The sequence below is a fragment of the Acanthaster planci genome, linkage group LG18 (genome assembly GCF_054643075.1).
Source record: "Acanthaster planci isolate LZ-2023a linkage group LG18, COTS_SCS, whole genome shotgun sequence".
Taxonomy (NCBI): Eukaryota; Metazoa; Echinodermata; class Asteroidea; order Valvatida; family Acanthasteridae; genus Acanthaster; species Acanthaster planci.
The window spans coordinates 10,366,731-10,394,676 of NC_141794.1; the positions used below are offsets into that span (position 1 = coordinate 10,366,731).

At 42.6% G+C, this 27,946-nt stretch overlaps 2 protein-coding genes across 2 annotated transcripts; one reads left to right on the top strand and one right to left on the bottom strand.

Annotated features, from left to right (window-relative positions):
• LOC110978658 (annexin A13-like) lies at positions 1-15,119 on the top strand. The gene is made up of 13 exons (XM_022233810.2): positions 1-174; positions 5,417-5,461; positions 6,198-6,273; positions 6,887-6,981; positions 7,973-8,086; positions 8,458-8,514; positions 9,836-9,869; positions 10,314-10,393; positions 11,056-11,124; positions 11,582-11,683; positions 12,242-12,317; positions 13,105-13,217; positions 13,529-15,119. Exons 1-13 carry the CDS (start codon positions 157-159, stop codon positions 13,658-13,660), a joined length of 1,011 nt encoding a protein of 336 aa, XP_022089502.1. The 5' UTR covers positions 1-156; the 3' UTR covers positions 13,661-15,119.
• On the bottom strand, positions 14,508-27,946 carry LOC110978657 (uncharacterized). The gene is made up of 8 exons (XM_022233808.2): positions 27,524-27,946; positions 22,145-22,322; positions 20,784-21,142; positions 20,001-20,126; positions 19,392-19,566; positions 18,806-18,962; positions 17,727-18,180; positions 14,508-17,088 (listed from the first exon to the last, which is right to left on the bottom strand). The coding sequence occupies exons 2-8, from the start codon at positions 22,315-22,317 to the stop codon at positions 16,853-16,855; spliced, it is 1,680 nt and encodes a 559-aa protein (XP_022089500.2). The 5' UTR covers positions 22,318-22,322; positions 27,524-27,946; the 3' UTR covers positions 14,508-16,852.

Below are 27,946 nucleotides of genomic sequence, written 5' to 3' on the forward strand. Positions count from 1 at the left end.
CACCGCACCACCATCTTCCAAAGTTCAATCTGATTGGGATTTTATCGACGGCCAACAAGGCTTTAGGTCCTTTTGAGCAGGGAGTACTAGCAAACGAAGGTCTGTCTTTTGAGCACTGTTTTGAGGGACTTGCAACAGGTTTTTCAGGAGGAGAAAATGGCTGAGCTTGCCGAGGTAAGGCTTCATAACCTTCTGACCAAACATACTTTTGTAATCATCGTCTATTATGACATGTACATTGTGCTTGTTTAAAATACTAGCAAGTTGGTTGGTGCTAATTTCAATCAGTAATGTAGTATATTTACACTTGAGTGTTTTTCCTCGTTGTAAGAGTAAAATTAAACATTTGTGTTCGTTGCAAACGATGTTCGGCAATGGCTGCCGATTTCTTTAGATAACTTGAAAATCGTAGTAAGCAAAGATGAGGTGATGTAGCCATATTAAAAATCTCTATCTCGTTATTGGTAATACATTTTAGTGGTCGAGGGCCAAGCCCTTTGGGGAAAAATCTTTAAATTGGCAAGCACTCTGTTGTCTTTGTGGTGCATAATCTCCCATATTTTTCCTATCGATCTTTCTGTTTCTTTCAAATTCCATATCTGACCAAGTCAAGTGTCATTCCTGCAAAGACATAAAAGCGAACGTTATAACTTTGCTCCTAAAATATGAGCAATGTGTCTTTCAGTCAATTACCATTGGCAAACTGGGCACGGAAATGTACAAAACGCTGCCATTGGAGAGAGTTATTTTCTGAGTTATTAACGTGTATGTGCCGGCGGTTTGACACTTGTTTATTATGTTTGCATATTCGCAGCTATATTTGGACACAGAGATCAGAACAGTTTTCACTTTCTATTTACTTTGTGTACAGTTTTTATACACAAAGGAAGTTGATTCTGTTTAAACAAAACTGAACCTGAATTGCCAGTCCAAGAAAGATAAATATACTCCTCAACTTTTTGTATTTGAAATATAATTTCATTTACTTTCCCTGACAGTGATGTATTTGCCATTTGCAAAAAGGAAGTATTTGCGTGTGACGTTTTTGTCAGGAACTGTATGGGACTCAGGGAAAATGGTTATAATAAATTTCATCTTCATCGGAAATAGTTTATTGATGATTTGAGTTGCTCAACTACAGAGCTCATCTTGCGTGTAAAAATGCCTTATTTTTTGTTTTGTCAAAAGAAATAAATGTATCGAAAGAGACACCGTCAGGTCATTTATGTGTGAGCCTGCATCTATGGACAAGAAGGAATTACGTTATGTCCCAACCTTAACAGAATTAGGTGTTCTGTTTCAAATTGATTTCCCTACTGCTGAAAACCAGTGACCCTTTGAAGAATGTGTTAGTTGCATTTTCCCTTCTCGTTTACGAAATACTTCTTTAGCAATCCTTTATAAATTAAATGAAAATGTAACATGTCCTAGATTTCCGTTCTAAGAGGAATTTATAAAACGGCACTATGTAATATTTTAATTCAATTTAAGTATCATTCCACATTTTTCCTGCTTCTAAATCGCCAACGCCTTTGTTAATTCGCCTCCGTGCATATTTACCGCCACGTGGCAAAGTGAACCAGATCATTGATTTTTCGTTAATTACCCAAGTTAATAAGTAACCCACCAATCAACACGGGTAGTCCTTCAATTTGTACTTTGCCACTGCGTCACTTTGTCACCCGATGCGGCTTCTTCCTGAGAAAAATGGCGTCCACGTGTCTGGTTAAAATTTGCCAGAAGTAAACATATACTTATGTACTTATGAAGAAAGAGTCCCTGAAGCAGGGGGGACTTTTGGTCTATTTCTTCCCTCTTCTCTTCCAAGGCGCGTTTAGAGCACCAAAATAGAGCCCTAAGAAAGGCCATAAAAGGTTAAATAAAATGTCTGTTCTCCCTTCAAGAAAATACCAGTTGCGGTCCTTTCAAAAAGTTGCATGGTTCTGGATCGACTACAGGGGAGCGAATTTTGTACACAACACGTTGGGGAAGTTCGCCTTGAACCGAGGTCATAAGCGCGGGGCTGGAGGCCGAGGACGTAGTATCCAAGGGAAGTTCGGTATTTCAAGAGGGGAATCTTGCACGAGAGCAAAGATTAGTCTCATCCCAAGACTGGCAATAAAAACCATTTCATTCGTAGGAAATTACAGTGTTTCCCCAGACTGTTGTACAGTGTAATCGCGCCCGAGTTACACGCTCATGACGATGTAATACGCTCATGATGCGCAGGCTCACGAAGTCGGTGGAGTACAGCAGCATGAAACGGCTGTCCCTAGTTGCAACGAGTCAATAATTTTTGTGAGTCGAGTCGAGTCACTGTAACGTAGTGAGTCAAGTCGAGCCATCATGCAAAAAAGTCGATTCAAGTCAAGTCTTATCTCGGGTCAATTCGAGTCAACAATATCTGAGCACAATACGACAAATAAAAACAAGAGAGAAAGTCGTATTTGGCATTTTAAATTTCACCTCTCGGTTACTGCATGTGGTCACATCACATCTTACTCCTGATGATAACACTAGATATGAACATTAAAAACCGGCACTGTAATTTATTGAAAATATTTGTTTCGTAAAGACGTTTCCTTTTAGATTGGGGACTAGAGTCTAGCATTAACTTTCACCCGAGTCGGGTCTTCTGATGAGGGACTCGAGTCCAGTCGAGTCATTTACCCTTTAGGACTCGAGTCGAGAGTAGAGTTGCCAAAAATTGTGACTCGAGTCAGACTTCGAGTCAGGTCACTGACTCGTGTCATTACAACTCAGGTGCTGTCATTCCAGCCGGCAACTGTTATTCGGGGTAGTTTAGGAAATGAGGCTGTGTCGAATCTCTTCTCTACAGCTAGGTCTAGCCCTTTGCTCCATCGGAAATACGCGTATAGACGCGCTGCCAATTAGACGTAGCCATAGCTCTGGAAGCCCATTTTGGACACAGCCTGTTGAGTTGACATTATCTCTGGCTTAAAAGCGGGCATTTTGAAACAGAAATACTGAATTTGTGGTCAAAGTGTCCAAGCGTGTAAAAGACGTCACATCACAAATTCATTAAGGCCTGGAACTGCCAACAAATGAACAAAACATGACCATCAAAATATTAAGAAATCAAGACTTGTTGCGGACTTGCGCTGTTCTGCTGATATAAAAAAATAAAAATGAAATCTCCATTTCTTCCTCCTTACAGATTAAGAGATCTAAAATTGAAGCCTCGTGTAAAGTATCCATGTTTCACTCACACTACAGTTCAAAGTGATAAAGTTTAAATTCCTACCATTCCTATGCCTAATAGATGATGACAATGAATTCACCGTATGCAAAAAAGAAAAGCCGATATCAACCGTGGGACAAAATGTTTGTTTCCCATAGGGCTATTTTTAATTTCAAAGTTGGTGCCGGTACAAGATTGCACCGGACTAGTGGACACTCTTTCGAAACCTTGACCGCGTGTGTGAGGGCGGCCAATCAGGGGGTATAGTCTAGGGACGGCGTGCCCTTATCATCATGATAAGACAACTTTATCGCTGATCAAATACCAATCGAAAGGCGATACCAGAACGCGGATACGCAATTACGCGTCGTTCAGAAGTTTGTGTAAACCTCTGTAGCTGAGATAGATACACTTGAAAACCGAACTATGTAAACTAGAGCAACAAAGCTAGGTAGTTACTTGTCTACCATCAGCCAATCATGTACTGCTGCCGGCTTAGAAACCTTCAAAGGCTACCCTGGTACGTGTACATTTCTTTTTACCGCCGGTAAAAGTAAATTACCGGTAACCAGACTCTAACACTTCCGTCCACCCATAATTATGGTCAGTGGCAGTTTAATTACCTCCTTTCGGTCGTCCGAAAGGTGACGACCGAAATTTGCCATCCGTAATTCACAGATTCATCAGAAAAAGGGCTCAGAACGCAGAAGAAAGTGTCCAGCTGACATCGTGACCAGACAATAATGCTTCCTCTCGCAATCTCACAGCAAGGCTGTTATTTATTTTGATCCTTCCGTGTTGTCTTGTTCCCTGTAGACCAATAGGCAATGTAATTCAACTTGTTGATTAAGGAAACAGACTATTTTTCCTTCCGACCTGAGTTTGGTTACATTGCAATGAATGGTAAAAACTAGATAGAAAAGCATGATAGAGACCTCTACCTTCGGCTGATCCACCTCCTCCCAAAATTTTTAGCTTCCCAATATCTGTTTGCGTCACAGATAGATTGGTTGCCATAGCCTTTAAATAGCCCAGCCTTGGGTGCTCGGATACGTAGAGAGGACAGTAACCAGCCCTCGCATCACGGCCCGGTGCCATTTTCGAAATTAAGGCTTCGTCACAGATTGGCTTCATATAGATGGCTGACGAGTCGGTTACAAATGCTTGCTGTTGAGCAACAAATTTAAACTTCCATACCCTTTCGACGCACCAAAGGTAGACCTTTCGCACCGAGAAAATGGAACGGTGTTTCGACTACGAGACTATAACGCTAATTCGTGAGGTCATAGCTGGGACAAAACAACGATCTTGGCCTCCACCTCCGAAATGAAGGGCATTCGAGGTCAGTCAGGAACAGCAATACGCGTGCGCGAGGTCTGCACTATCAGCGCGGCCACGCAACGACTCGCACACGTGCTTGGGCAGGGCAAAGAAGGTCTTTTTCTTCATAAATGATAAGAGAAAGGGGAATTTTTAGAATTTGATTCCCCTTCTTTCTAAAAGCATGTACGAAGTCCCAAAACGTAGTCTCAACCCTAAAAAAGGTCGTGAAAGGTTATGTTTAAAAAATTCCAAAATTGTACCCTTGCCCCCAAAAAACAACGTGCACTTTCCCCAGAAAAAAATGGATTCTCAATCCGTCCTGATTAGAAAAATACCTTTGCTATTAACCCGCCACATAGAACTAGTCACTGCAAATGAAATGAAACTTAAGTCCTTATCCATCGTACCTCTCAAGTGTGGACGAAATGTACAAGGGGTTAAAATTTTATGCAAGCAATTAAGGTGCCTGATGAAAACAAGGCTTCATTATTTGAAAACCAAAAAGGTCACTTGATAATTTTAAGTGCGTTCACTTTGGACACGAAGTTCAATCGCAGACTGAACTTTGCAATTCTTTTCAGTCAGCAATCTTATCGGTAAAAAAAATCCCGGGTACTTAAACTTTCAACTATACATGATTTAAAAAAAAAATCTTATTCTTTTGGAATGAAAGGATTTAAAACTCACAGGTTTACAGGCATCCCTGCCAAAAAAGGGGTGATTTAGCTTCAACAATGGGCTAGTTCGATCAGCGACAAATTGTTAACCGCTGGTCGGTTTGGCCTGGTGCCCGATATATTATTTCATGCAAGGGTTACCAATCAAGTTGACAATGATTGACAGTTTACCGCGGATCGAATTTGCCAGTAATTTGTTTTTCTTTTGTTACAGTACATCATCAGATACAGGGCTGCAAGGGCTGGACTGGCGTTACTGGTAAGTCGGAAACCAGACCCCAGAATTTACATGTTAATTTTCCCTCTGCTACGAAAATTAACATCTGCAGAGCGCGCGAACTGTCTGCGATCAGTACGGATACCATTACATTCTGCCAGTGCTGCCGAAGCCTTGCTGGGCCATGGGCATGTCATATTTACTTGCCTTCCACAAAACTCTTGAAAAGGCAAAAGGCTTGTTAATAAATACCATGTGGCAAACATAGTCAGCCGGTTGAACCTTGGTAAAGTCGATTTTCCTCTTGCATTGTTTTATTTGAAACACTGATACAAGTGGGTTATGTTGAGACGCGATTTCAGCCTACAGTGAGTCTGATCTAGGCCTGTGTGTCACGGAAGTGTTTGAGGGACCTTTGTGGTGTTGTGACAGGAAATGAGAAATTGACGCTGGAATTAAGACTTTTTTCAGCCAGTCCATGGGTACTTGCAATACAATGTATATTTCCAAAATCAAAATTTCGGCTTTCTTTGTAAAATGCCGCAAAATCGATCATATTCCATGCATTTTACTTTACTTTTCCTCTTCAAATAATAATGTTGTATGAGTTTATGTCAATGAAATCAAAATATCGATTGTGAACATAAAAAGACCCAGATAAGTAATTGGGAACACCTTCGTCCTAATTCTAGCTGCACAGGAAAACATGTTTAAAAATCAGTCGAAGTTACTGGAAATGAACCGGTGTAAGATAATATTTCCTTTTTCTTTGGAATAGGGAACCATCTTGGCCAAGGCTGACTTCGATGCCGAGCAAGATGCGCAGACACTCAAAGACGCCATGAAAGGATTTGGTAAATTTATCCCAAATCGACTCCAGACCAACAGACCAATGGACAAGCCGGATATGACTATAACATGAATACGAACAACCTGTCGACAAAACAATCGAGCAGACCAGACAGAAAAAAACCCCTCATAACCAGACGAACAAAGGAATTTCTTTACAGACGCAATCATGGCTAGACTAAGCAAACACCTGATTGATAAACCAATCACAATTCACGTTTAGCCTAACTGCAGCAGATCCAATCCAGCCACATCATTTGAGATTGTGCATAAGATACTGAAACGAGCAAATCGTTTCAAGCAGTCGTCCCTCTATACTATTAAACTTTTCTGTATAAATGCTTAAAACGTCATATTTTGTTAATGAGGTATGCCTTAGATTATCTTTAGACCTTACGTCTGTTCTCAACTAAACCGTTTACGGACATCGTGTATGGTACAAGGGCTAATCTAGAACCATATTCGGGCGCCAAAATGCTCCCCCCCCCATTTTTAAGGTAGACATTTTCGCCCCTTTTGTGGGTTTGGGAGCATGGCGAAAGGAAGCATGGCCGCCGCAGGTCCCCCGGATCCGGATCCGCCCACGGCATTGTATCCCACGTGTCCCCTCTGTTATAGGTACCGATGAGGATGCGATTATCGAGTTGATCACCGACAGGACATCCGAAGAACGCCAGCACATCGCATGGAAGTACAAGGCTTGCTTTGGAGAGGTATGCATTCCATCCATACAACATGTATCACATTCTAACCGTACACACCAATCGACTCTCTGTCCATTTTCCAGTGAACGGTTAATTTCATTTTGGTTCCTGAATCTATTTGTACCTAAATTTTATCATTTTATATCATACAACTGTAAATAAGAACGAATATTAAATTTTTAGTGGAGTTTTACACAGTTAATTTGACCTTTGTGTTACGTCATTATTTGCGGGAGCATGTGAACATTATCCCACCAACTTCCAGGTTTTGCCAAAGCAGTTTACAGAAATATGACCAGTTAGCCTTGGCAAAGTATCAAACGCTGGTACGTTTTTGTTAGCCTTGTTCGATATCCATTCATCCGTTTTTTTCAGGGGGGGGGCACCTGGCGGCACTGGGGATTTTGTAGGGGGCACGTGGCCCCAGACCCCCCGGCTACGCCACTGGTCAACATTCCTGTTCACTTCCTTTTGAAACCACTTCCATTTCAGTTGACACGCGTTCAAGGCGTAGTGACGTCATTCGCGCCATTTTGAACGATAAAATCGTTCAGCTAGCTGACAAGGCGAACCTCCATCGACTCCGTGAAGCACTTCTTTTTTATTGTTTTGGCGATAAGTTCGATTATGAGGAATTTATGTTGCTTTATGACGGTAATCGTTCCGTGAATGTTGACTTCAATAACAAGGATTACCAAAAAACCGGCGCTCTTCGAGTTGAACGGCAAAAATACTGTGGACGCGTCTTGGATTCTGGCAGTACCCGGGCCAGAGAACGCGGCGCAGGTGCAGATTGTCAAAATGACGTCATCGCGGCGCCGTCCACTATGTGAACGCGAAATTCTCAAACCCCCTTCTTTTAAGCTAAGGACGACTGAAGTTCAGGTATGCACTAAGGGAAGAGAGTTAGATGGATCAAGGCCTGTACTTCACCTACATGTATTTTTAATCAAGCATAATACCATAACAGTATTACCTTACTTCCTTTCTCATCTCTTAGGACCTCGTGGAAGACTTGAAGAGGGAGCTTCGAGGCAACCTGGAGACGGCCGTCGAAGCCTTGATGTTGCCCGCTCCTGTCTACGATGCCAAGACACTGCGTGAAGCAATGAGGGTGAATATCTATCAACTATTTAAATTTCAGCCACGCCAAAGGCGTTGAGATGAAACTTCAGTATCCGGAAACTATCAAGGGCGATATACATGTAGTTCAATTCGGGGGACCAAACTATAGGCAGATTAAGAAACTTTAAAAGAGATGCAGTAATTAATCGCGGCACCAGAATAATACGGTAATATTAGGCATTTCCATTGAAATAAATATATATTTTTATCGAAATAGGGTTTATTTAAACAAAAAGGTACATTTTCCAGTGAGGTTTCAAGAAAACTGTTGTACGGACCCTTTAATTCGTCGACAACTTCCGCCTTCAACATTTCTAGTAAAATCCTGATCGATTCTTGATTTGCATATTAATTTCACAGGGGCCTGGCACTGATGAAAAGACCATCATCGAGATTATGTGCACGAGAATGAACGAGGTGAGTCACACGTGCTAATTCGCCCCGAGCAGATGCACCCCCTCATTCGCTGAAAAGAGCCATGTTGGTGGGGATGCGACTGCAACGCTTCACGTTTCACAGTCGTTCATGAACCAACGATGCGCATTTACAACCACAGGAACCTTCGTTGCTAGGAAAATTGCGCCCTCTCTTGGTACAGCTCAGAGCCCACAGTGGCCGATTTAGTAGACCACTTACTGCAGCAAGTATAAATATTGCATGTGCCGTGTGTCGGGATAGCAGACGATGTATGGCCGATCGTGCAAGAGTCAATGTGATATTACAATAGCTCTGGCGAAGGCCACACGTGCAAGACGCTGATGCGTACTGCGAAGTTTCGACAGAATTATGTACAAAATCCTGGCATCTACGCAGAGGACGCGGTAGCAGCAATGGAGCAGAGCTACCACTCCCTCTGTCTATAAGCCTCCGGCCGGACCAAGAGAGGGAGCAATTTTTTTTATAGCAACGGAGGCTCCTTTGGTCACAAATGAACTTCGCTGGTTCACGAACAACAAGGAAATGCACGCATTACGGCCCATCGCTATCAATAAAATGAACACTCCCAACCCACGTCTCTTTTTAACCGATGAGGGGGTGCTTCTGCTCAAGGCGGATTGTCACAAGAAATCTGGACTCGGCCATTTTCCTTTATGTGAACTCCCATGTTCCTCTGTAGTTGTGTGCAGCCTAGTGAACCCATATATATTTTATACACTTCAACATCTGCGGAGGTATTTTGCACCAAGTCCAATTTCCAGATAACAGAAAAAAGGAAGAGATTAGAATTTGTCCTAAACAGATATGGAAAATGGACAGAATACTGTGGAGAAGCTGTAATGAGCCATTTACCAGTTAAATTTGAATAAGATCTGGTACACTGAGTTCTTTAAATTCACGTGAACATAACAATTTGAAGTCTCCATACTAAAGACTTAGCTTAGTTATATACACTGTTTTTAATGAATAAAAATAGCTTAAAGGAACCAATTCATTCCAGAGATGGTGGTCGCTATGCAATAGCTTGCCCAAATCACGTGGTATAGCAACATTATCTTTATTTTGGAGAATACAAATTGCTATGTTTGTGTGCAATCAAATAACCCAATGTACCAGATTTTATTCAAATTTAACTCGCCAAAGGCTTATTGCGAGGTGAATCCAGAATTCAAAAAGAATTTGATAAATCATTCCGAAGAAACCTGTACGATATTCCACACAGGTGTCAGAGCGCCTTAATTAATGCTAACGTATATTAAAGGAAATAATAATTAATTAAACATATTGTTACCTTTTACAGGAGATCGAGGCAATCAAGATAGCCTACAGTGCAAGTAAGGGGAATGTAATGCTTCCCATCAACTCTGCATTAATAAATTCATGGCCTCCTTTTCCTGCATGGAGTATTAGACTAATTAACCAATCTATGTCTGCACGATATGTGAGATAATAGTAAACAGTACATTCAAGGCACAAGGTGTTGTTCCGAACGTCATGTCTTACCATTAACGTAAATCCTAGGGTGTGGCATAAATATCTCCTGCTACTTCTACTGTGGGATAGGAAATTTTATCATCCCGACATTATTTTGGTGATAAGAATGACAAAAGGTCTACAGTTGGAGGTCATTTTGAACTTATAGTGTAAATCTTGCATTATCAACAGCATTCCTCCCCCCTCTGGTGTAATGTGGTGTGACCAAGCGGGCCTGCTACTTGCCTTAATCCACCCGCTGGCTTTCTCCAAATATTGCGTAAATTATTTCTTGTTCTTTTCAGGGTACGATCGTAATTTGGGCGAGGATCTGTATCACGAGACATCCGGGGACTTCAAGAACCTCATGCTGTCCATTTACGCGGTATGGCTACTCAGCGTTTCTTTTAATACACCGTGTTTGTCTGACGGCTCGATGTACTTTATTTTGTGACAAGTCATCAACATTTTCTGACCACATGTGATTCCAAAGCGCAAGTTTTTCACTTAGTTCAAAATTTACCATTGAACGAAGTGATTATTCGTGTATTTAGGGTAACAAGGAAACGTAAGGATACTGTGTTCCTTACCTGGATGGTTGTTTTTCTTAAAATGAGCCACCGTGCAACTGTATCTCGTGGCCCCGTTTCGGCTTAAGGAGTTGACAAAAATAATGCTGAACTGTCACGATTGCAGCAAACGACCGTTTTAGCCCAAACCAAAATTGAGCGTGCCCCGTGTCGGGGCTCTGGGAGCAGAACTGCGTAAACGAACCCATACGTGACCAGGAATGGGGCCCGTCAAACTTGATGACCATAAACCATTTCCACCAAAACCCCCAAAACATTCCTTCAAAGTTAAGTGTTGACACACACGGTTAGCTATTCTAGTCATTGTTTGATGATTAAATTCGATCCCATAAAATCAGTCTCATTTCCATAATGACTTCCAACCCATCCTGACGTGTTTCTGTATAATCGTTTGTGTACAAAGCATGCGAGTCCACGATTCGTAGGAATTCAAATTCCACGTTTTATCTCTCGTTAGTGCCAACGTGATGAAAGTGACGAGGTTGATGAAGACAAGGCAAAAGAGGAAGCCCAGGAGCTGTACGATGTAAGTGCAAACCGGCTCTTCGCAGAGCTGCCAAGCCTCGCGCAGTTAGAGCATTTCTAGGGATTTCTCTTCGTCATGATCACTATGGAAGTAAAACTCAATTTAAGTTTTCTGCCTCTCTGAAACGCGGGTGTGTAACTTGTGCGATCGAGTTCTCGTGTTACAAGAAATCTGTCATATTTGATAGAATACTTAAGCTGTTACGTCAACATACCATGAAAGCATGGACGGCCTTAAAATGATTTTGAATAGCTATTCTGCTGTAACAAAAGACTGATTTTTAAAATAAACTGTTTGGTTGTGGCCTCCGTACATTTTTGTAAAACTACATGTATTAAACTTCACATAAACCGGCACAGTGGGCGATTCAGGCAATTTAGACAAATGCTTGTTAATGGTGTAGAGATTTCCATTGGACAATGAACTTATCACAATAATTCCTATCGTTTGTTAATAGGCCGGGGAGGATCGCTGGGGTACGGATGAAAGTACATTCAACAAGATCCTTGCCACCAGGAACTTCGATCAGTTGAAGGAGACATTCAAACAGTACAAGGAGGTAGGGAGAAATGTCAGACGACTGTCTGGAGAATTATGATTTGTGAATGTGGAAAATACTGGACTCCGTTTCAGTCGTTTCAGACAGGCATTCGTTAAACAGCAGCAATCTGCAAAAAAAGATGACCACGTGGAGCTAGGGAGAGCGCCTCATCGATGAGATCTTTTATAGGCGGGCTAAAATAAGTGGCTTGGTTTGAAAAATAAATTCAGAGTAACAAGATACACAATGTTATGATATTAATTCATATACAATAAACGAAGGCGTAGGATGCTGGGAAAAAGCCGAGGCTTATACGAGCCTGGAGTGCAATGATGCTATTCACATAACGGCTTATGTCGGAATACGCTAACCCTCTATGGTGTGCAAAAAAACATACTGACGCTGGGAGATTCGGCGCTTGCTGTTAGGGCTGATGAAAAAAAATAGCATTCAACAATCAAAAATCAGTTGGCGGGCGATGGACCACTGTGACCACCTGCTCATTAAAAAAAGTCACCTTTTTAGGGGTCATCATTATCTTGATCTCTTGTGGTGTTTTCATTTCCTGTTTCTCAGATTGCCGATTGTGACATCGAGGAGTCCATCAGAGATGAGTGCAGCGGTAACCTGCGGGACGGATACCTGGCTATTGGTACGCCGATCAAAAACCGAACTTCTTTTAACTAAGCAACTTTTCTGGAACGCTCGACCTGGGGTTTCACTGGGATGGGTTTAAAGATCAAGTGCCCAGACTGTTGTTCTTTGGTCGGGTGGCCAGGACTTCCCATGAGCCAACTTAAAAGGGAAAACAAACGATGTGTTCAGTCACTGGAAAGTTGCCACACGCAATATTTTGAAACAGAGTTATAGTTTTCGGCGTCAGTGGGAAGCAGACGAGTCGAGCTCGGCTGCTTTGCCCGACAAGATGCCCGCCTACTGCCGAGAGAAACGTCACTTCACCACTCGTTTGTACCAAGATTATCTGAAACCCTTTACTCACGTGCATGCATGTACAAGTATACTGGCGCGTCAGATCCAGTTTTGACTACGGTGAATTTCAGCTCCGTAACCGTAACCAATTAGGTGCCCGTTTAGTCTCTTAATTCCAACGAGTAAAAAGCCTCTCAAATGGAGTGAAAATTCTCTTCTTCGGTTTGAAACTACTCAGGGCAAGTGAAATTTACTCAGTCGAATAGTTCGAAATTTCATTCTCGAGTTTCCGCTGGATTTTTTTATTCATTTTTTTCAATTAATCTAAACTCAAAGCAATTCCCACTGAAAATCTTCTAGTCCTTAGTTTCAATCTTTGGAATGTTTAAAAAGTGGCAGATCATCCGACCAATTCGTAAGAAATGAATGAATTCAATGAAAAAAACGTAACAAAAGCGCTGCTGATTGGTAAAGGTAATGATTTGTCCTCGTCGTGATTTAATTTCCAGTTTCTCGTGCAAAGAGCTGCGCTGAGTTCTTCGCAGACCGCTTGTACGACGCCCTGAAAGGGGCCGGCACGGACGACGAACAGCTCATCAGATGCGTGGTCACACGCGCCGAGGTAAAGGCCAACAACTACTCAGTAGAATACTAAATTGAGTATTGGAAAACAGCCCTAGTAGAGTGACAACGCCAAAAGGTCTTACGTAACAAATAAATCAATCAATAAACAAACACTGGTAAAAGGACGAAAGAATTCTGCACTTGCCAAAATCAATAGTTTCGGTGTCCAACAGGTGTAGTATGTCAACAGTAATGAATAATTAATTGAGGGGATATCAGTTTTTGCTCATATGTACCTCGTAAAGAGAACGAGCAGGCCGACATATTCATTTCTTCTCCTCCAATTTCTTTTCTTATTTTTTTGTCAAGATTGACATGAAAAGTGTGAAGATCGCTTTCTTCTTGAAGTACGGTGTGGGCCTGAAGAGCTTCATTGCTTCCGACTGTTCCGGAGACTACGCTAAACTCCTGCTGGCCCTGGTGAAGACCGATGAAGATTAGGGCGCCACCAAGAGGGACTTGGAGCACAGCAACCTATTGCTTAATTTAGAACTGCGTTAGCGACTATATGTAGGCCTATACTGTAGCCCCCATCCTGGTACCCACTCCCCTTTTACCGTCGGCTATCTGCCGAGGTCGTTTTTATTCATCAAATTCCCACACAATAAAGATGCTGCGTGCTTTCTATGGCGTAAAAAGGACGTGCTTTCAGGAGTGCCATCCGAAGGAAGACCAGCTACTGTTGCATCCGAATCTGTTGTCTGAAGCTAGGTCTATTATCTCATCGCCCGTTGGAATATACCAGGCAAGATATGGGACGGAGGGGTCCCCCCCCCTTACCTGTTCAATCCCTATACACTCTCTAGACTATTGTTACCTAACACATCCCCCCTAGAAGTCTGTAAAGAATTCCTGAGTTTCCGATCAAACAATGACCAACACAAAGGCGGGGGGGGTTCTCCCCGTCCCATATCTTGCTTCAAATGCGTTGGAAATAAACGCTGTCAACAGAAGAAGTCGTAGCTCTAGAAGTCTGTTTCGGAAACAGCGATAGAATACAGACCAATTGGGCAACCCATAACAAAATCCATTAGTGCAGGATGTGCGAACGAGTCAAATGCCTCTTCCACCCATAGGTTGTGTACAACTTGCCGGAATGCGCGCCCCACGAGCGGCAGTGCTTTCGATGTGTGCCATTGCAGCAATGGTGTATAGTTTACATGGTGGGCCGACACAGCTAGGTGCACAGGGCATTACGTTTAGTTCACTACAGAATTTAGAGCAAAATTATTCAACTATATCCAAGTACATGTAAACGGAAGTAATGCTACGTTTCAGGAAAATGAAATATGTTGCATGCCTGCTCATGAGTTAAGGCATCAAAACTCAACTTTTTATTTCAATTTGTATTAAAATTACTTTATTGCTTTAGTTTTTAAGCATATCTGGAAGCCCATCGAATTGCTTGACCAAGCACGTGATTAAGATTAAGACAGTTCATTGGTCAATTTCAGGAGAGTTAGTTCTTTATCAGTTGTTTTAAGACCACCTATACCAAACGTTCAAGTGTTAGATTCAGAGAAACTGGTGCCTATTCGAAATTGTAGAGCACACCACGATTTCAAGATTCCCTACCCCCAAAAAAAATTAAACATAAATTAAAAAATACATTAAATCGCAAGCTACAAGTACTGTCTGATATCATCTTAGAAAACATTCTTGCAAATTCTTAATTATAGGGACTGATGTAATTAGACGGTCTTTCCAATTAACTTTTTTGTAAAGTGCCTAATGTCACAACCCTTCATTGGATAATGAAGGTTTGACAAATTGCACTTAAAACATTAATTTCATTCTCAGCTAAAGACAAAATATGTAATCGGAGAGGTCGCTTTGTTATAGAGAAGGAAAATAAAAGTAAAACGGTCTGGCATAAAGGAGAAAAAGTGGAAAAAATGAATGACTGGTTTCGCAAGCTTCTCTTGAAAGAACTCTTTCATTTCATTCGAAATGATCATGCAGGTGCTGAGATGCGAATTCCATCACTGTTGCAAGAGGTACAGCACACACTAATCATTATACACGGACGGATCTGATACTAAATTTTCGAGGAGGGGGGCGCAGCTTTCCGGGGGCAACCAAAAAATTGGAAAGCTTTTTATATAACTGTTTTGGGTTTACGAGAGGGGTGGGCCTTTTTGCGCACTTTTGGAAGGGACAACGATGAAGCGGACGGATAAGAATGATCGCCTTTCGAACATTTTCCCAAAAATATATTGGGGGCTCCCTTTGAGGGGAGCCATGATCCATGTTCGCCCCCCCCGATCCGCCTGTGTGATTTCATGATTGACTGTGCTTCTAACGGCTGCAGCGGTCAGCTGCAAAAGAAACTGTAAATTTACATGACGAATACCTCCAAATACTACACACACAGTAAATCCACAATTCAATTATTAAAACAATTCTGTCACAACACTTCCTTAATAAGCGAGTTAAATTTCAATGAAATTTGGCACACTGAGTTCTTTAAATTCACGCGAACATTACAATTTGAACTCCCCTTACTAAAGACGCTTTTCCTTAGTTACTTAAGAGACGCCTTGCACCAATACACTATTTTCAAAGGATAAGAAGGGCACAAAGGAACCAGTCCATTCCAGAGATGGAGGTTGCTTGCCCCAAATCATGAGGTATAGCAACAGTGTCTTTAAGTCTGGGGAATTCAAATGGTTTATGTGCAATCGGATAACTCAGTCTATCAGATTTTATTCAAATTTAACTCGCAGTAGGCTTATTTAGTCATCACACACGCCTATGCCTCAAAGTATCCTCACACAAACATGGCGGTTGTTAGCAGTGGCATTCACAGGTGGATTCGGGGATCGAGGAAATTACCCTCTGAAGATACTTTTTAAAAACCAACACTTCAGAAAGGGCACTACCACTCTTCTTGGGGGTGAAGATTCCTTCATCGTTGCATTAAAAAAGACTGGAAAAATCACTTCCGGAAAAAAAGAATAGCCATGCCACTAGCACTGGTCATAGTCTGGATGTCAAAGGCAAGAATTCTTTCGATTAGCTCAATACCACAGGTCAAGTGCGATGCCCCTGGTTCCGAACCAATTACTCTAAGCCCCTTCCCACAGAAGTCCCAGCATCTTAATACCAGTAAGTTCTTTTTAAAGGCCGACACCTGGTCGACAAATGTTTTCAAGATATAACAACTGATGTCGACATACTGACTGAAGAGCCAGTACTCCCATCGGCGTTCAAAGGCAAAGCCCGCGCGACTCCATTTCATTCGGTGCCTCATAAGTCCACGATTTGTCCTGCTTTTCGAGCTGCAGTAGGCCTCTCGATCCATAACTGAGCATTGGTTTGTTTTATAAAAGGAATTCCCCTGGCGTAGAAGGATATAGACACGTAAAACAAAACTGAGTTCTCCCAAAACGAACCGGGCCACAGTTGGATCACCAGCGGTCACCGAGATAGCAAGACTGTCGCTGAAATTATAGATCCCGCGTATGGGCTCATTTGGGGTTTCAATGGACGGCGACGGGTGGACGCTAAGGACTCGACCTCGACGCGCCATCCGGTCACAATGTGTACCGCTCAGTGGTGTCTAAAATTTGTCTTCCTTGATTCGCCAAACGACAGAAGGAAACGTAAAGCGACCCCCCCCCACAGTCCTAACTATCGGGACCGAGCGATGCACTCGTCCAAGGGCACTATCTTGAATCCCGATGTCTCCATCAGGTAGTCCAACAAAAAGACCGAGTTCATGTACGTGTCCGGTAGGTCGGAGTCGAGGGTTAGGACACCCCCGGAGTTTTTGGCCAGGGCATCGTGAATCTTCCGCAGGGCTTTGGGCACCCGCTCCACATCGCGGTTCTTGTAGTAGTTGTCCCACGTCAGCTCCCCAGAAGTACCTGAAAATGTAAATCCAACATTTCCCAATTTGGTTGAGAGAAAACCCAAGGTCTATGTAAACAATACATTTAAAATGTAAAAATATATGTCTACATTTATAACCCAAAGTGGATAGTTTATACATGCAATTCGATATTAGATTTAGTTTTGTTGGTCAACATTGTTGATATCTGAAACTACCTTGTTATGACTACGCAGGTTCTGGTATAATCAACAACAGAAAATCATGTTTTACAGAGGTTAGTTCCAGAAGAAAATGAAAATTCACTTCATCAAATCCTCGTTACCATTGTCAGTATACAATAAATTACTTCATAGATCGCCCATGTTTTTCAAAAAAATACGCTGCTAATATAAACGACTTTACTGCAACCCCTCATTTTTCAAGGACACTCTGAATTACTAATCTCTGTTGCAGCAAAAATAAAGCTTATTAAGTCTGGGAAACGAAAGCAGCCGTTGATCATCACTCCATTCACAATTTCATCAATAAACCCATCCAATTAAACCAAGGTTCTCAGAGTACTATTCAGCGCAACAACAACTTCTTTTGAAGCTACACGATTTGGCGAAGCGAATCGGCTCAAAAAGCCACCAACTCCATCAGCAAACGTACTTAATATTGTAATATGCTTACCTGCTTTGGCGGGAAAATCTACCGCCGCCTTGACGACCCTAAGGCCCCTCTTCTTCGCCTCTCCGAGTATTGTCTTTGTGACTTCCCCGCTGACGGTGGGCAGGTAATAGGAGGCCGTCACGCCTATCTCCTCGAGGCGCAGGATGGCGCTGATCAGACCCATGCGGATCCAGTTGTCAGGCATCAGCTCCAAGTGGCCCGGGGGATTGTGGCCGTCCTCCCGCAGGCCGATGTCGAAGTCCTTCGCCCAGGCCTTGACGGCCTCGGGGTTCATCTGCACGAAGTCCCCGTAGACAAAGAGCGTGACTGGTACCTTGAGTCTGTGGGCGGCCAGGGTCTCGACGACCCGCCGTGCCCGCTTGTAGTTCATGCCAACGGCCACGGTTAGAGCCACGGACCCGCTCGCACAATTCGAGTAAATCTTTCCAGCCTCCCCGGATATTTGAGGCGGTACCTGAGCAAAAATGAATGCACAGTGGAAATTCTTGCTGGTAAATAAAAGTCTAAAATCCAATTGGAAACCTAAATAGACAGGACGAACAACAGAGTCTGGAAGTAATCACCGCTTCACAAGAATGAAATCCACTGAAAGTACATGTACATGGATATCTTCAGTCAACAGTCAGTGGGCGCTTTAATGACATTGCCAAGTAATGAAGACAACAGTGGTCAACCAAGTCTTCACAACTACATATTTTTCAAACATTATGACGGTTACAAACCTAACGGTGAAACACTGCACAACGGTTCTTTTCTAACCCTATACACCAGCGTATAACTGTTCAACCTAAACCAAACCTAGTCACTCCAAACCCACCCTAAGCCTGCCAAAAAAACTATAAGAGATGCTCCCAAATTTACCCGAAGTAGATAAGTACACCTCAACCCCCCCCCCAAAAAGAAAATCTTCCAAAATACCAACCACTCTTTGGGAATACTGTAATTCAAAACATCACATCACTTCCTCTAAAACAACACTTCGTACACAAAAAGCGCACAATAACACGGCCTTGATCTTTCCAGGTAGAATTAAAAGACAGGTTGAGGGTTTTAGAACTTATTCCAGTTGAGAAACTAACTTTGACGGGGTTCATTTTCTCAATATCGCCATATTTCCTGCGTTCCCCGACCCAGTCGACAATGCCAAAGCCGGCCTTCCGCAAGTCGGCCCTTATCTTATCCTTGTCAGCCTTGGACCAGCCCGTGGGCTGCCAGTCATGAAACTCTCCGTAGAATCTGTGGGATTCGGAGAGGACAAGAAAGGTCGAGTGTTACACAGATTCTTTCGTCGTAGCCTCTGTATGGGTCGCCGTCTTAGAAAAGAATCGAGAAACAGGTCAAGGGGGGTTTTTCTGAGGAGGTCAAGTCCGTCTATGTTTCACACTGTTATTAATGCACAAACAATATTACCTTAGAGGATGTTAAAAGAATTGCATGTATTGCTATTATTGTTATTTCATTTTTGAATTTCCTTCTGGTGGGGGTACAGGCTTCCAGCGAAGGGTTCGTGCACCCATGCGCCGCCCCCTAAACCGTTACGCCTCTGGATCAGGCTGGACTGGGCTTCTGGGGCGATTCTCCGTTACCAAGATTAAATTACACTCTATTGGCAAACTCGTCACTCCACTGAAAAGTACCATTTTTATGAGCTGAGAAGCGACTTACTTATCAATGTAAGCAAGCACATTGTTGTCTATCATCTTCCTCAGAATATCGTACTCAGCGCCCTCAACGTCCAGCTTGAAGATGATGTAGTCGTCTTTCGAAAAATTGTCCACAATCCACTGCGAAAGATCAATGACCGGTATTGTCTTCCGGTAAGACAACTGACGGTACCCACCTATCGAAATTGAAATCATTTTTACATGAATAAATGTACCGGTACTTTGGAATATGAGGTGCTGAAGAGGATTTAAATGCGGATTGTTTTGACGCAAGGATATCTTTCCAAATGTGTCTGCAACAATTGTTTTAATGATAAGAAATACCCGAGTTCCTACTAAAAGCCGGCTTCATGCCCTCAACTCCACAATAAGATAATAGTATACACGTAATGCATTCAGTGATTTGCCTTTTAAAATCGATTAAAGATTTTCTTGGCAATTAAGCTTCCCAACGACTACAAGAGGCACACAGAATTCGCTTTATATCTCGTTATAAGGTGCAAAAAGTCTTCGTTTCGAGGAGAGAAGTGACTTAGGAATCAAACTTGACCTCGACCTAAAAGAATCACTAAATCTTGTGTAAGCTACAAGGACGTGTGGAAAGACGCACCTTTCTTTTCGTCTCTCTTTTCCTGTTGCGACACAAAGAGAGAGCCCCCGCCCCACTGCATGTCAGCGCCGTGATTTAGTCCCTTGCCGGGACCCCAGGTCATCTCCGAGTACGCCGTCATGTTCCCTGCAGCAGAAAACCAAGACCTCCCGGAGTCGAAGAGTCTGTCCCGGTAACTAACCCAGTCTTAAAAGCGTCGTGACGAGTATTTTCAAACCTTAACATAATTACATAAATGTACTTCGTGCGCCGTGCCTCTTTTAATACTCAACTGCAATAGAAGACCTTTTTATATGTCAGGCTACAACGCACATTAAAATGCTTCTTTGCCACTGCTTGGAAATGTCCTGACACCAGACGCCCCATTGATGCAGTTTCCTTTCGGTTTAAAAAGCCCCTGAACCATCCTTGGAAATGCAAAGACTGGAAATACATGTTAAGGTGGCCATTTAAATAAAGTTTATGACGTGAGTCCTTTAAGATTGGCTTTCCCTAACACCGTGTTATCAACGACAGTGACTCTGACCGAAAGCATTACCGAGTTTTGGATAATCCTTTAATGAGTTAGATCATGTTTTCTCAAGTCAAAAGGAAAAGTCAAAGGTTCGGAATCATCATGAAGAGCGAACAATAACAGAATTATCAACAAGAATGAACAAACATCACATCAAAACAGAAACGATGTACATTGTGCATGTAATACAGCAATGATTCTCGAAAACTGCGTGCATGTGAGAATGGGTCACTTACAGAATTGGGACAAAAAGCGGGGGGGGGACTAACCATTCTTGCCAGCAACGCCGACTGGGCAGTGTAGGTGATGCTTGTCGTACGGCTTGAAGTACGGAGCCAGACGGTCGTCGATTTCGAACGAGTGGATGGTGAAATCTCTGCCGCCGGGGTAGGTTTCGCGGAACAGCAGCACGGTCGACGCCACGTTAGCGCCGCAATCCAGCAGGATTTTTCTGGGCGACTGCGGTGCGCTCTCCTTGGGCCCGACCTCGGCACTGCCTGGCCTGGGCTCAAATCGGCTCTGGTCCTTTTGTTTGACATCGCTTGCTGTTTCGTCCCTCGAGTTTTCTCCTGTTCTAGGAACGTGCAACTTGGTAGGCCCGACTGGCTCTTTAATTTCATTAGCTTGCCTGGTATCAAGTATCAAAATTACACTCACAATAATCACCCACGTTTGCCACTTGTAGCCCCTCTCACTTAAAACCCATTAGCAATGATTAGAAAAAGGATCGGGTTACCTAAGCTTAAAAGCAACGAAACATTGAGCATACACGCCTCCACCCAATATTGAGAAACACAGTATGCCTTCCTTTCTGAAATGGAGCCGGTCAGTAAACCTCATAATAATTTCATGATCAATAACTGTTCACAGAATAACATTCTGAATTCAGGTGACGCTGTTTTTCCACAGTGAAAAGCACACCCACTTGTTCCACATGTATGCCGGCTGTAAGTACTGCTTGATATTGCAGCTTACATTGTGTTAGCAATTTGACAATTTGTCTCTTTACCACTGTATTTTGACGGCTGACATGTCATAATGCCGCAGAGGTGACATTGTGTAGACGTGAACGACTTAAAATTGTACAAAATAAAATGCCTGTTTGGTAAAACAGTCGGGAGTATTACCATATTTGGACGGCCTATTACGTCACAAATCTCGCACAATCTGACCAATCACAAGGCTTGTTCTAGCAGCCTGCGACGCATTGCATGGGTGTTTCCATGTTACAGAGTGCTTTTATTAAACGTTGCAGCATATGGGGCAAAACATTAACGAAAAATTTCAATTGAAAAAACTGGTTGGCTGTGCAAAAACCCGACAACAGACATAAACTAGAAGTTCTAGAACATGTTTCTACCGATGGGATTTAAAATTCGTCCTGCCAACTTGAGGTACTTCAAGTTGAATTTGGACAAAATTGCTGTGTCAGTCGGGAAAGGTCACTATGCCCATATGTGGTAGTAGTCTTTAGACTGTTAAAGCTCCGATATCATTTCATGTTCGTTTGACTTTGGATTTCTTTTACAAGTATAGGACTTGGTGATTATAACAACCTATAAGGGCTTGCGCAAGCTACTGGACTATTCGGATTTCAACTCCGGTGCGCACAAAAACATTATTTACTCACATCGCTCTTGATGCCGAATTAGGGTACCTGCATTCGACGTGCGCATTCGTTTCGACAGGGCGGCTGCGTCCCCAGAGCAGTGTGACCGAATCCCCGAATAACCTGGATGTCACCAGGCCCAAACAGAAGCCCAAAGCTACGTACGTGACTGCGGGCCGATGAAACGCAGCCATCTTTTCTGAGAATACAAACAATATGAAAAAGCGAGAACAATCAAGTCGCATTATAATCCATGGAGTATAAGTACATGAACAGACCGTGCACGTGCACAAAACAAAAGAAGTACGTATAATTTCAACGCTTAAGCTCTACAGTACACTGTGCTATTCCATGTGGTGTTGATTAGGAATTCAGTTGAAGAGAAGCCCTAGCGTGGGCGTACCCAGGTCTTTCAGAAGGGGGATCTCGGAGTGGGGGGTGCTTCTCCAGGAGAAAAAAATGTTTTATAAAAGAATTCAAATTCCTACAATCTGATACATTTTAAACAGCAAATCCAAGACTTCAGTTTTGTGGGTTTTTTTTAGTGAAACAGGGAGGATTACAAAGGATTATCCCCTTCGAACGCCCTAGCCTAACTTCTTAGTCATGCATTTTTCTCCCTTATCTTAAAAGCTTCACAACAAACATTTTATACTCAGACAAACTATAGAGAAAACTATGAATGTACGAAGACAATCAGACAGGCAGTAAATATTAAACTTTGCTTGGCATTATGCTTCAATTTTTTATATTTGAAGTCATCCGTGACTAGTGAGTGCCACTTTAAGCGCGCAATCAACAGTTTTCAGTGCATGACGTTAACTTTGAAGCAACGCAAATCAGATCACGTGACCAATAATCCGAACCGCGTTGCTCCAGAGATTATCGCTCTCTATTTATAAGCCAGTGATAAGTATTATCTTGCCGTCGTGTGTTATTAGGTGCGCGCTCCACAAACATCAAGCCCCATAACCTTTTAGGGACAAACAGGAACTCTGTAAAATACATGTAAGTGCATTGTGTAACAAAACAACAAGGCCTGTGCAGCATACAACGTTCAGAAGAAAAACACGAATAAAGGTTAAGAACACGAGAGCACCCGTATCCTCGCATGAATATGAATATGCCCAAGGTATATGATCACACAAATAAGCAAATATAACATGCTTTATTTCGTATTTACATCGGGAAGTATAGTTTGTCTACTTCCAATACCGAGGAGTGATAAGACCAGCTTCAGTTGTCAATGCACTCAGCACTGTGAATAGCCAATGTTCGGCGCAGACAATTGGGCGCAGTGAACTGATTCAAGTGAACATTTCTGCTGAGCTCATAAGCATTAAAAGTGCCCCCGCAATTTCTTTGGGAAAAACAAGCAGATTGTTTAGCCCCGAAAAAAAAATGATGAATAATGGAAATACAGGCCAAGATCAACTCCCTGAGTTGAGGGACTTCCATCTAAGGGCAAAGTTGGTAAAATCACGGATAAGAAACGGTCCTCAGTGCCCTCGGAAAATCGAGGCGAGCCATTTTAAAAATGGATGCGAGCAAGCTTGGGAACTGCGTGTATCACTTTTCGAAGGGGGGGGGCTTCCTCAGCGCGAATAATTAAAAATGTAATTGGCTAACCCACCAAGAACTGAAAAGAAATAATAAATAATCATTTAATTTTTGTTTTGAGAAACACCAGCTTACATGTTTGGGGGTGGTATGAATAAAAACTAGCAAATGCTATGAAATTCACGCAGACAGAAAAGCACGTAATGAGAAGTCAAGCCATTATGAATAAGCAAATGCTTGAATTGTATGAGTACAATGCTCTCTTACTATTCAGCATCTACCAGTATAAATACTAGCAAAAGCTTGTGGCTGACTGCACAGCCGAACGGTTTTGCACAATAGGGCAAATGGGCTTCCGTTGTCTGCACGTACAGACGCACACAGTGTAGCACAGTGCTGTAACCTGAGACTTCAGCATGGCAGACGATGGTAATAATCCTGATCGCAAAAACCCTGAAGCAGAAAAATGTTTGGCCACTCTCAAATCGGTACAACTGCCTGCATCTGGTTTCCTGGTTTTCCCTTCGAAAGGCATACAGCTTTTCCTTTCGAGTGACATTCATGAATGCTGCCATTTCGAACATTAGTAAATGCTCCTTGTATTCAAGCTTGCCCTGACCCAGTCTTGAAAAATGTCAAGTAAATAATCCAATCCCATTGAACTTACTCATTTGTATTCATACAAAATGAAGCAACTGCCTTATTGTCCAGCGCAAGCTTAAAGTGTAAAGCGTAATAATTTTACTTTTTAGCAACTGCACTAAAGTCAAATCGTGTGCTTCGTTATTATTCATGCAAACAAGAGTAAGTGCTTCAAAAATGGTAGAAAAAGCAAACGCTACTTTTTCTTCATACGACCCATTGATCCCTGCACTTTGTTGATTTTACACTGTTTTCAGTGGGGCTCGGATTAGATCGCGGCAACCTTATCGAACATATCCGATAAGAAGACCTAGCTATGAAACAATTAATTAATCTATCAAAGGATGAGAATCTGGCTGTTTCACTGTTTTCTGCCTCGTTTTTGTCAATTATACACGGCCAAGATAATGAACAAACAGCCAAAGACGAAAAGCAGACCGAGGGCCTTCCATTTCTAGTTCGTGGTCAATATGCAGTCTCGTCATTTTTTTATACACTCTAAAACTCAAGGGTAAGATTGACCCGGAATCTGGGTCCCATGTGGCCTGACTCCTTTCCGGGTCAAAACATGGCCCTTTTGGGTCATATTCGACCCTTTCTGGGTCAAATATGACCCAAAAGGGTAATTACATATTGGTGCTCACTACCCATATCACGGCCAGAGTGCATTCACTCTTTTAAGGAAGTAGTCACTTTTCTTTACAGTATTCTGTTTACAGTAACTGTCGGTAAATTAGTGCGCTCCTGAAGCATTTCACAAAAACAGTCATGTCTGGAATTTGGAAACATATGTTCTTTTCTTTCTTACTGCTTGATTAGTTTTATCACTCAAGCGTCACAGTCAGCAGCTGCAGAGACAAACGGTCATACGTTTGCCACGTGTACGCGGGTAGCTGCATGAATATTCCCTATAATGCAGCGTATTGCCGCGCCACTAGCTTTGTTGTACGTGGTCCTTCACATTAACGCAAACCCGGAACAATAACAAACCCTGCACGATCCTGCCATGGTACATGTACATTGTGCCTGACGCTTTATAGTACCTGTGACAAATTCAAGGAGCATACCAAACGAACAAAAAATGTCTGGCTACGTCAGGTGGGACCACTGAGACTGGGAAACAGCTGAGACCGCCACACCGCGTTTGAGACCGGCCAAATTTTATTCCCTTCATTAAAAGCAGCCTAGGTGAAAACAAACACATGCCTCACACGGGGTTGGGTTACAATCCCTATTAAACATTGGATAAGCAAAAAAAAAAAAAAAAAAAAAGATATACCGCGCACGATATGGGGCCGATGGGTACCCCCAAGTCCAATTCCTGTACACACTATTGTTAGTTACCTAACACATCCCCCCCGAAGTCTGTAAAGAATTCCTGAGATTCCGATAAAACAATGACCAAGACAAAGGCAGGGAGGGTTCTCTCTGCCCCATATCTTGCATCATATGAAAAAATATTTAAGAACAAGGGAACAACGCCTTGAACGCACGGAGGTATATAAAAAAAAACAGGACTTTGCATGAAATAGAAGCCAACCAGCGGCCATTTTACCGAGCCGAATACAAATCGCGGGTTGGCTCCCTTCTATTGATGCCAGGTAGAACGAAGGCGGGCATTACCGGGCAAGCTTTGTATTCGGCTCGGTAAAATGACCGCTAGTGGATTCAATGATCTCTATAAGCTGATTAAGGGCATTGCAAGTTCAGATTATTTCTTTATATATATAAACGAGATGATTACAATTATACGCGGGATACGTTTGTGTGCGGGAAAAATGCAAATCCAAAAACACCTGTGAGCCGAAAATATTCAAGGACTTCATAATCAGCTCAAATTGTGAGGGGGTTCCCATTTGCCACGACCAACAAAAGTCGGATCAATCCCCAGCAGAAAACGCAGTGGGAATACAGTAGGTGATGTCTCTTTCCACTCTTTACAACAGTTATTCTCTATTAAGACCTGCTCTTCAGTCGCCACAGCCGTGGTTTTCCTACAAGTGGTTGCTAAAACTATGGTTGGCCGTCGGTGCCAAAAAAGGCAAAAGAATTATTCACAAAGTGATAAAAATCCCAGGCAGCTATCAGACCACCAGATAATAACACACTAATACTAAGTGAAAATGCGATCCTGTTTTACAATTTAAATTAAAGAGACAAATGTCCATGTTGAACGAATTTGAGGTAACATCGAAAACCACTATTTCTGCAACTCTGGCTGCCCATACATGTTGTACACTAAAAACTCCAGAGTTGAAATCAACACTTTTTGGTGTCATTAGATGACCACACCATAAAGTGTTAGTTTAATACCGCTGGTGTTGCTTTGCACACCTATAAGTGTTACAATGCACTGGAGGGTGTTAAAAGTGACACAAAATAAAACCAAACTTTTTAACACCAGTGAAACTGAGTGAAAAGTGTTGGTGTAGTCCTCTGATACCATCGGAGGCGTTAATTTTAACACCCGAGTTTTGCATTGTAGCCTGTAGGCAAAATAGAGTCGTCTATATACGTAAAAAAAATAATAAAATAAAAAAGGTGTACCTGCGGGACGTTTTGGGGCCACCAAAATGACCGAAGAAAATATGAAAATACATGTATAGGCCTATATTGTACTCAGAATTTGACGACTCGATTTCCTATCTCCAGTTTACACCCAACTAGGCCTTGAGATATGATAATGCACGTGGCAGCAAACAGGAAGGGAGCGATAGGGGGAGGGTTAGTAAGTAAGATTAAAGGAGCACGAGAACACTACATGTAGCTGTGGAGGTGGGTAAGCTATAGGATATGCAGGAATACATAAACGTGACTGACGGCCGTACGGTTTACCATATTCAACCCAATCTACTCGCAAACACTGTCCAAGCTGAAGTACATCGTACGTTTACTATCATGGACCACGGACCCAGAGCTGGACAGTTGGCTAGTCGATCAACATGACCTCTGATGTTTGCCTATTTCTACATCCACGGTACACGTTGCTGTATGGCCGGCAGGGCCTCGCGAATACACTGCCACGACGGCTCCATTGAAATAGCCATGCTTTGTAAATCGGTGCCCGTGCAACAAATCACACACTTTGTCTAACAAGCGAGTCTTTTTGTGTACTCGTGGAAAGTGTACTCGTAATACTCAACCGTAACTCTACTGCATAAAATGATGTTCAAAAACGCTCTCCATGTTACTCATTACCTGGTCGTTGTGGAGGCCAACGCTGGGCTCAGATCTCAGACAGTTGTTGCGGAGTAGAGCAGAATGTTGACACGAACAGTGCTGCTGGATCGCCGACCGTACTAGACTTGCACAGCTACCGTCACTGTCTATGTCATCGAGAAACACGTCATCCCTTCCTGGGATCCTGGAAGCGCGTTTTTTATTACATCACCGTCTTGGGCTCCGAGTTATAGCTCTGAGGTCATGTACTCTCTTATGGGATAATAAATCTTGAAAGGAGACTAGTTTTATGCTACGTGAAGTTTCCCCTTTTGAAATGTTGGACTGGACTTCGAAATCAAGAAATCCCCCAAAGCCACGATTACAGCCTTTATTTACAGAAACGCATTGCTGCCAACGCGAAAAAATTATTTTATCTCGTTTAAACGGCGTATTATCCCG

Coding starts and splice junctions, on each gene's coding strand:
- LOC110978657 (XM_022233808.2), bottom strand. CDS start 22,317: ATGGCTGCGTTTCATCGGCCCGCAGTCACGTACGTAGCTTTGGGCTTC. Junction 19,567..20,000: donor AAAGAGAGACGAAAAGAAAG/GTGCGTCTTTCC, acceptor CAATTTCGATAG/GTGGGTACCGTCAGTTGTCT. Junction 18,181..18,805: donor AGAAAATGAACCCCGTCAAA/GTTAGTTTCTCA, acceptor ATTTTTGCTCAG/GTACCGCCTCAAATATCCGG.
- LOC110978658 (XM_022233810.2), top strand. Junction 11,684..12,241: donor CATTCAAACAGTACAAGGAG/GTAGGGAGAAAT, acceptor CCTGTTTCTCAG/ATTGCCGATTGTGACATCGA. Junction 12,318..13,104: donor GGACGGATACCTGGCTATTG/GTACGCCGATCA, acceptor TTTAATTTCCAG/TTTCTCGTGCAAAGAGCTGC.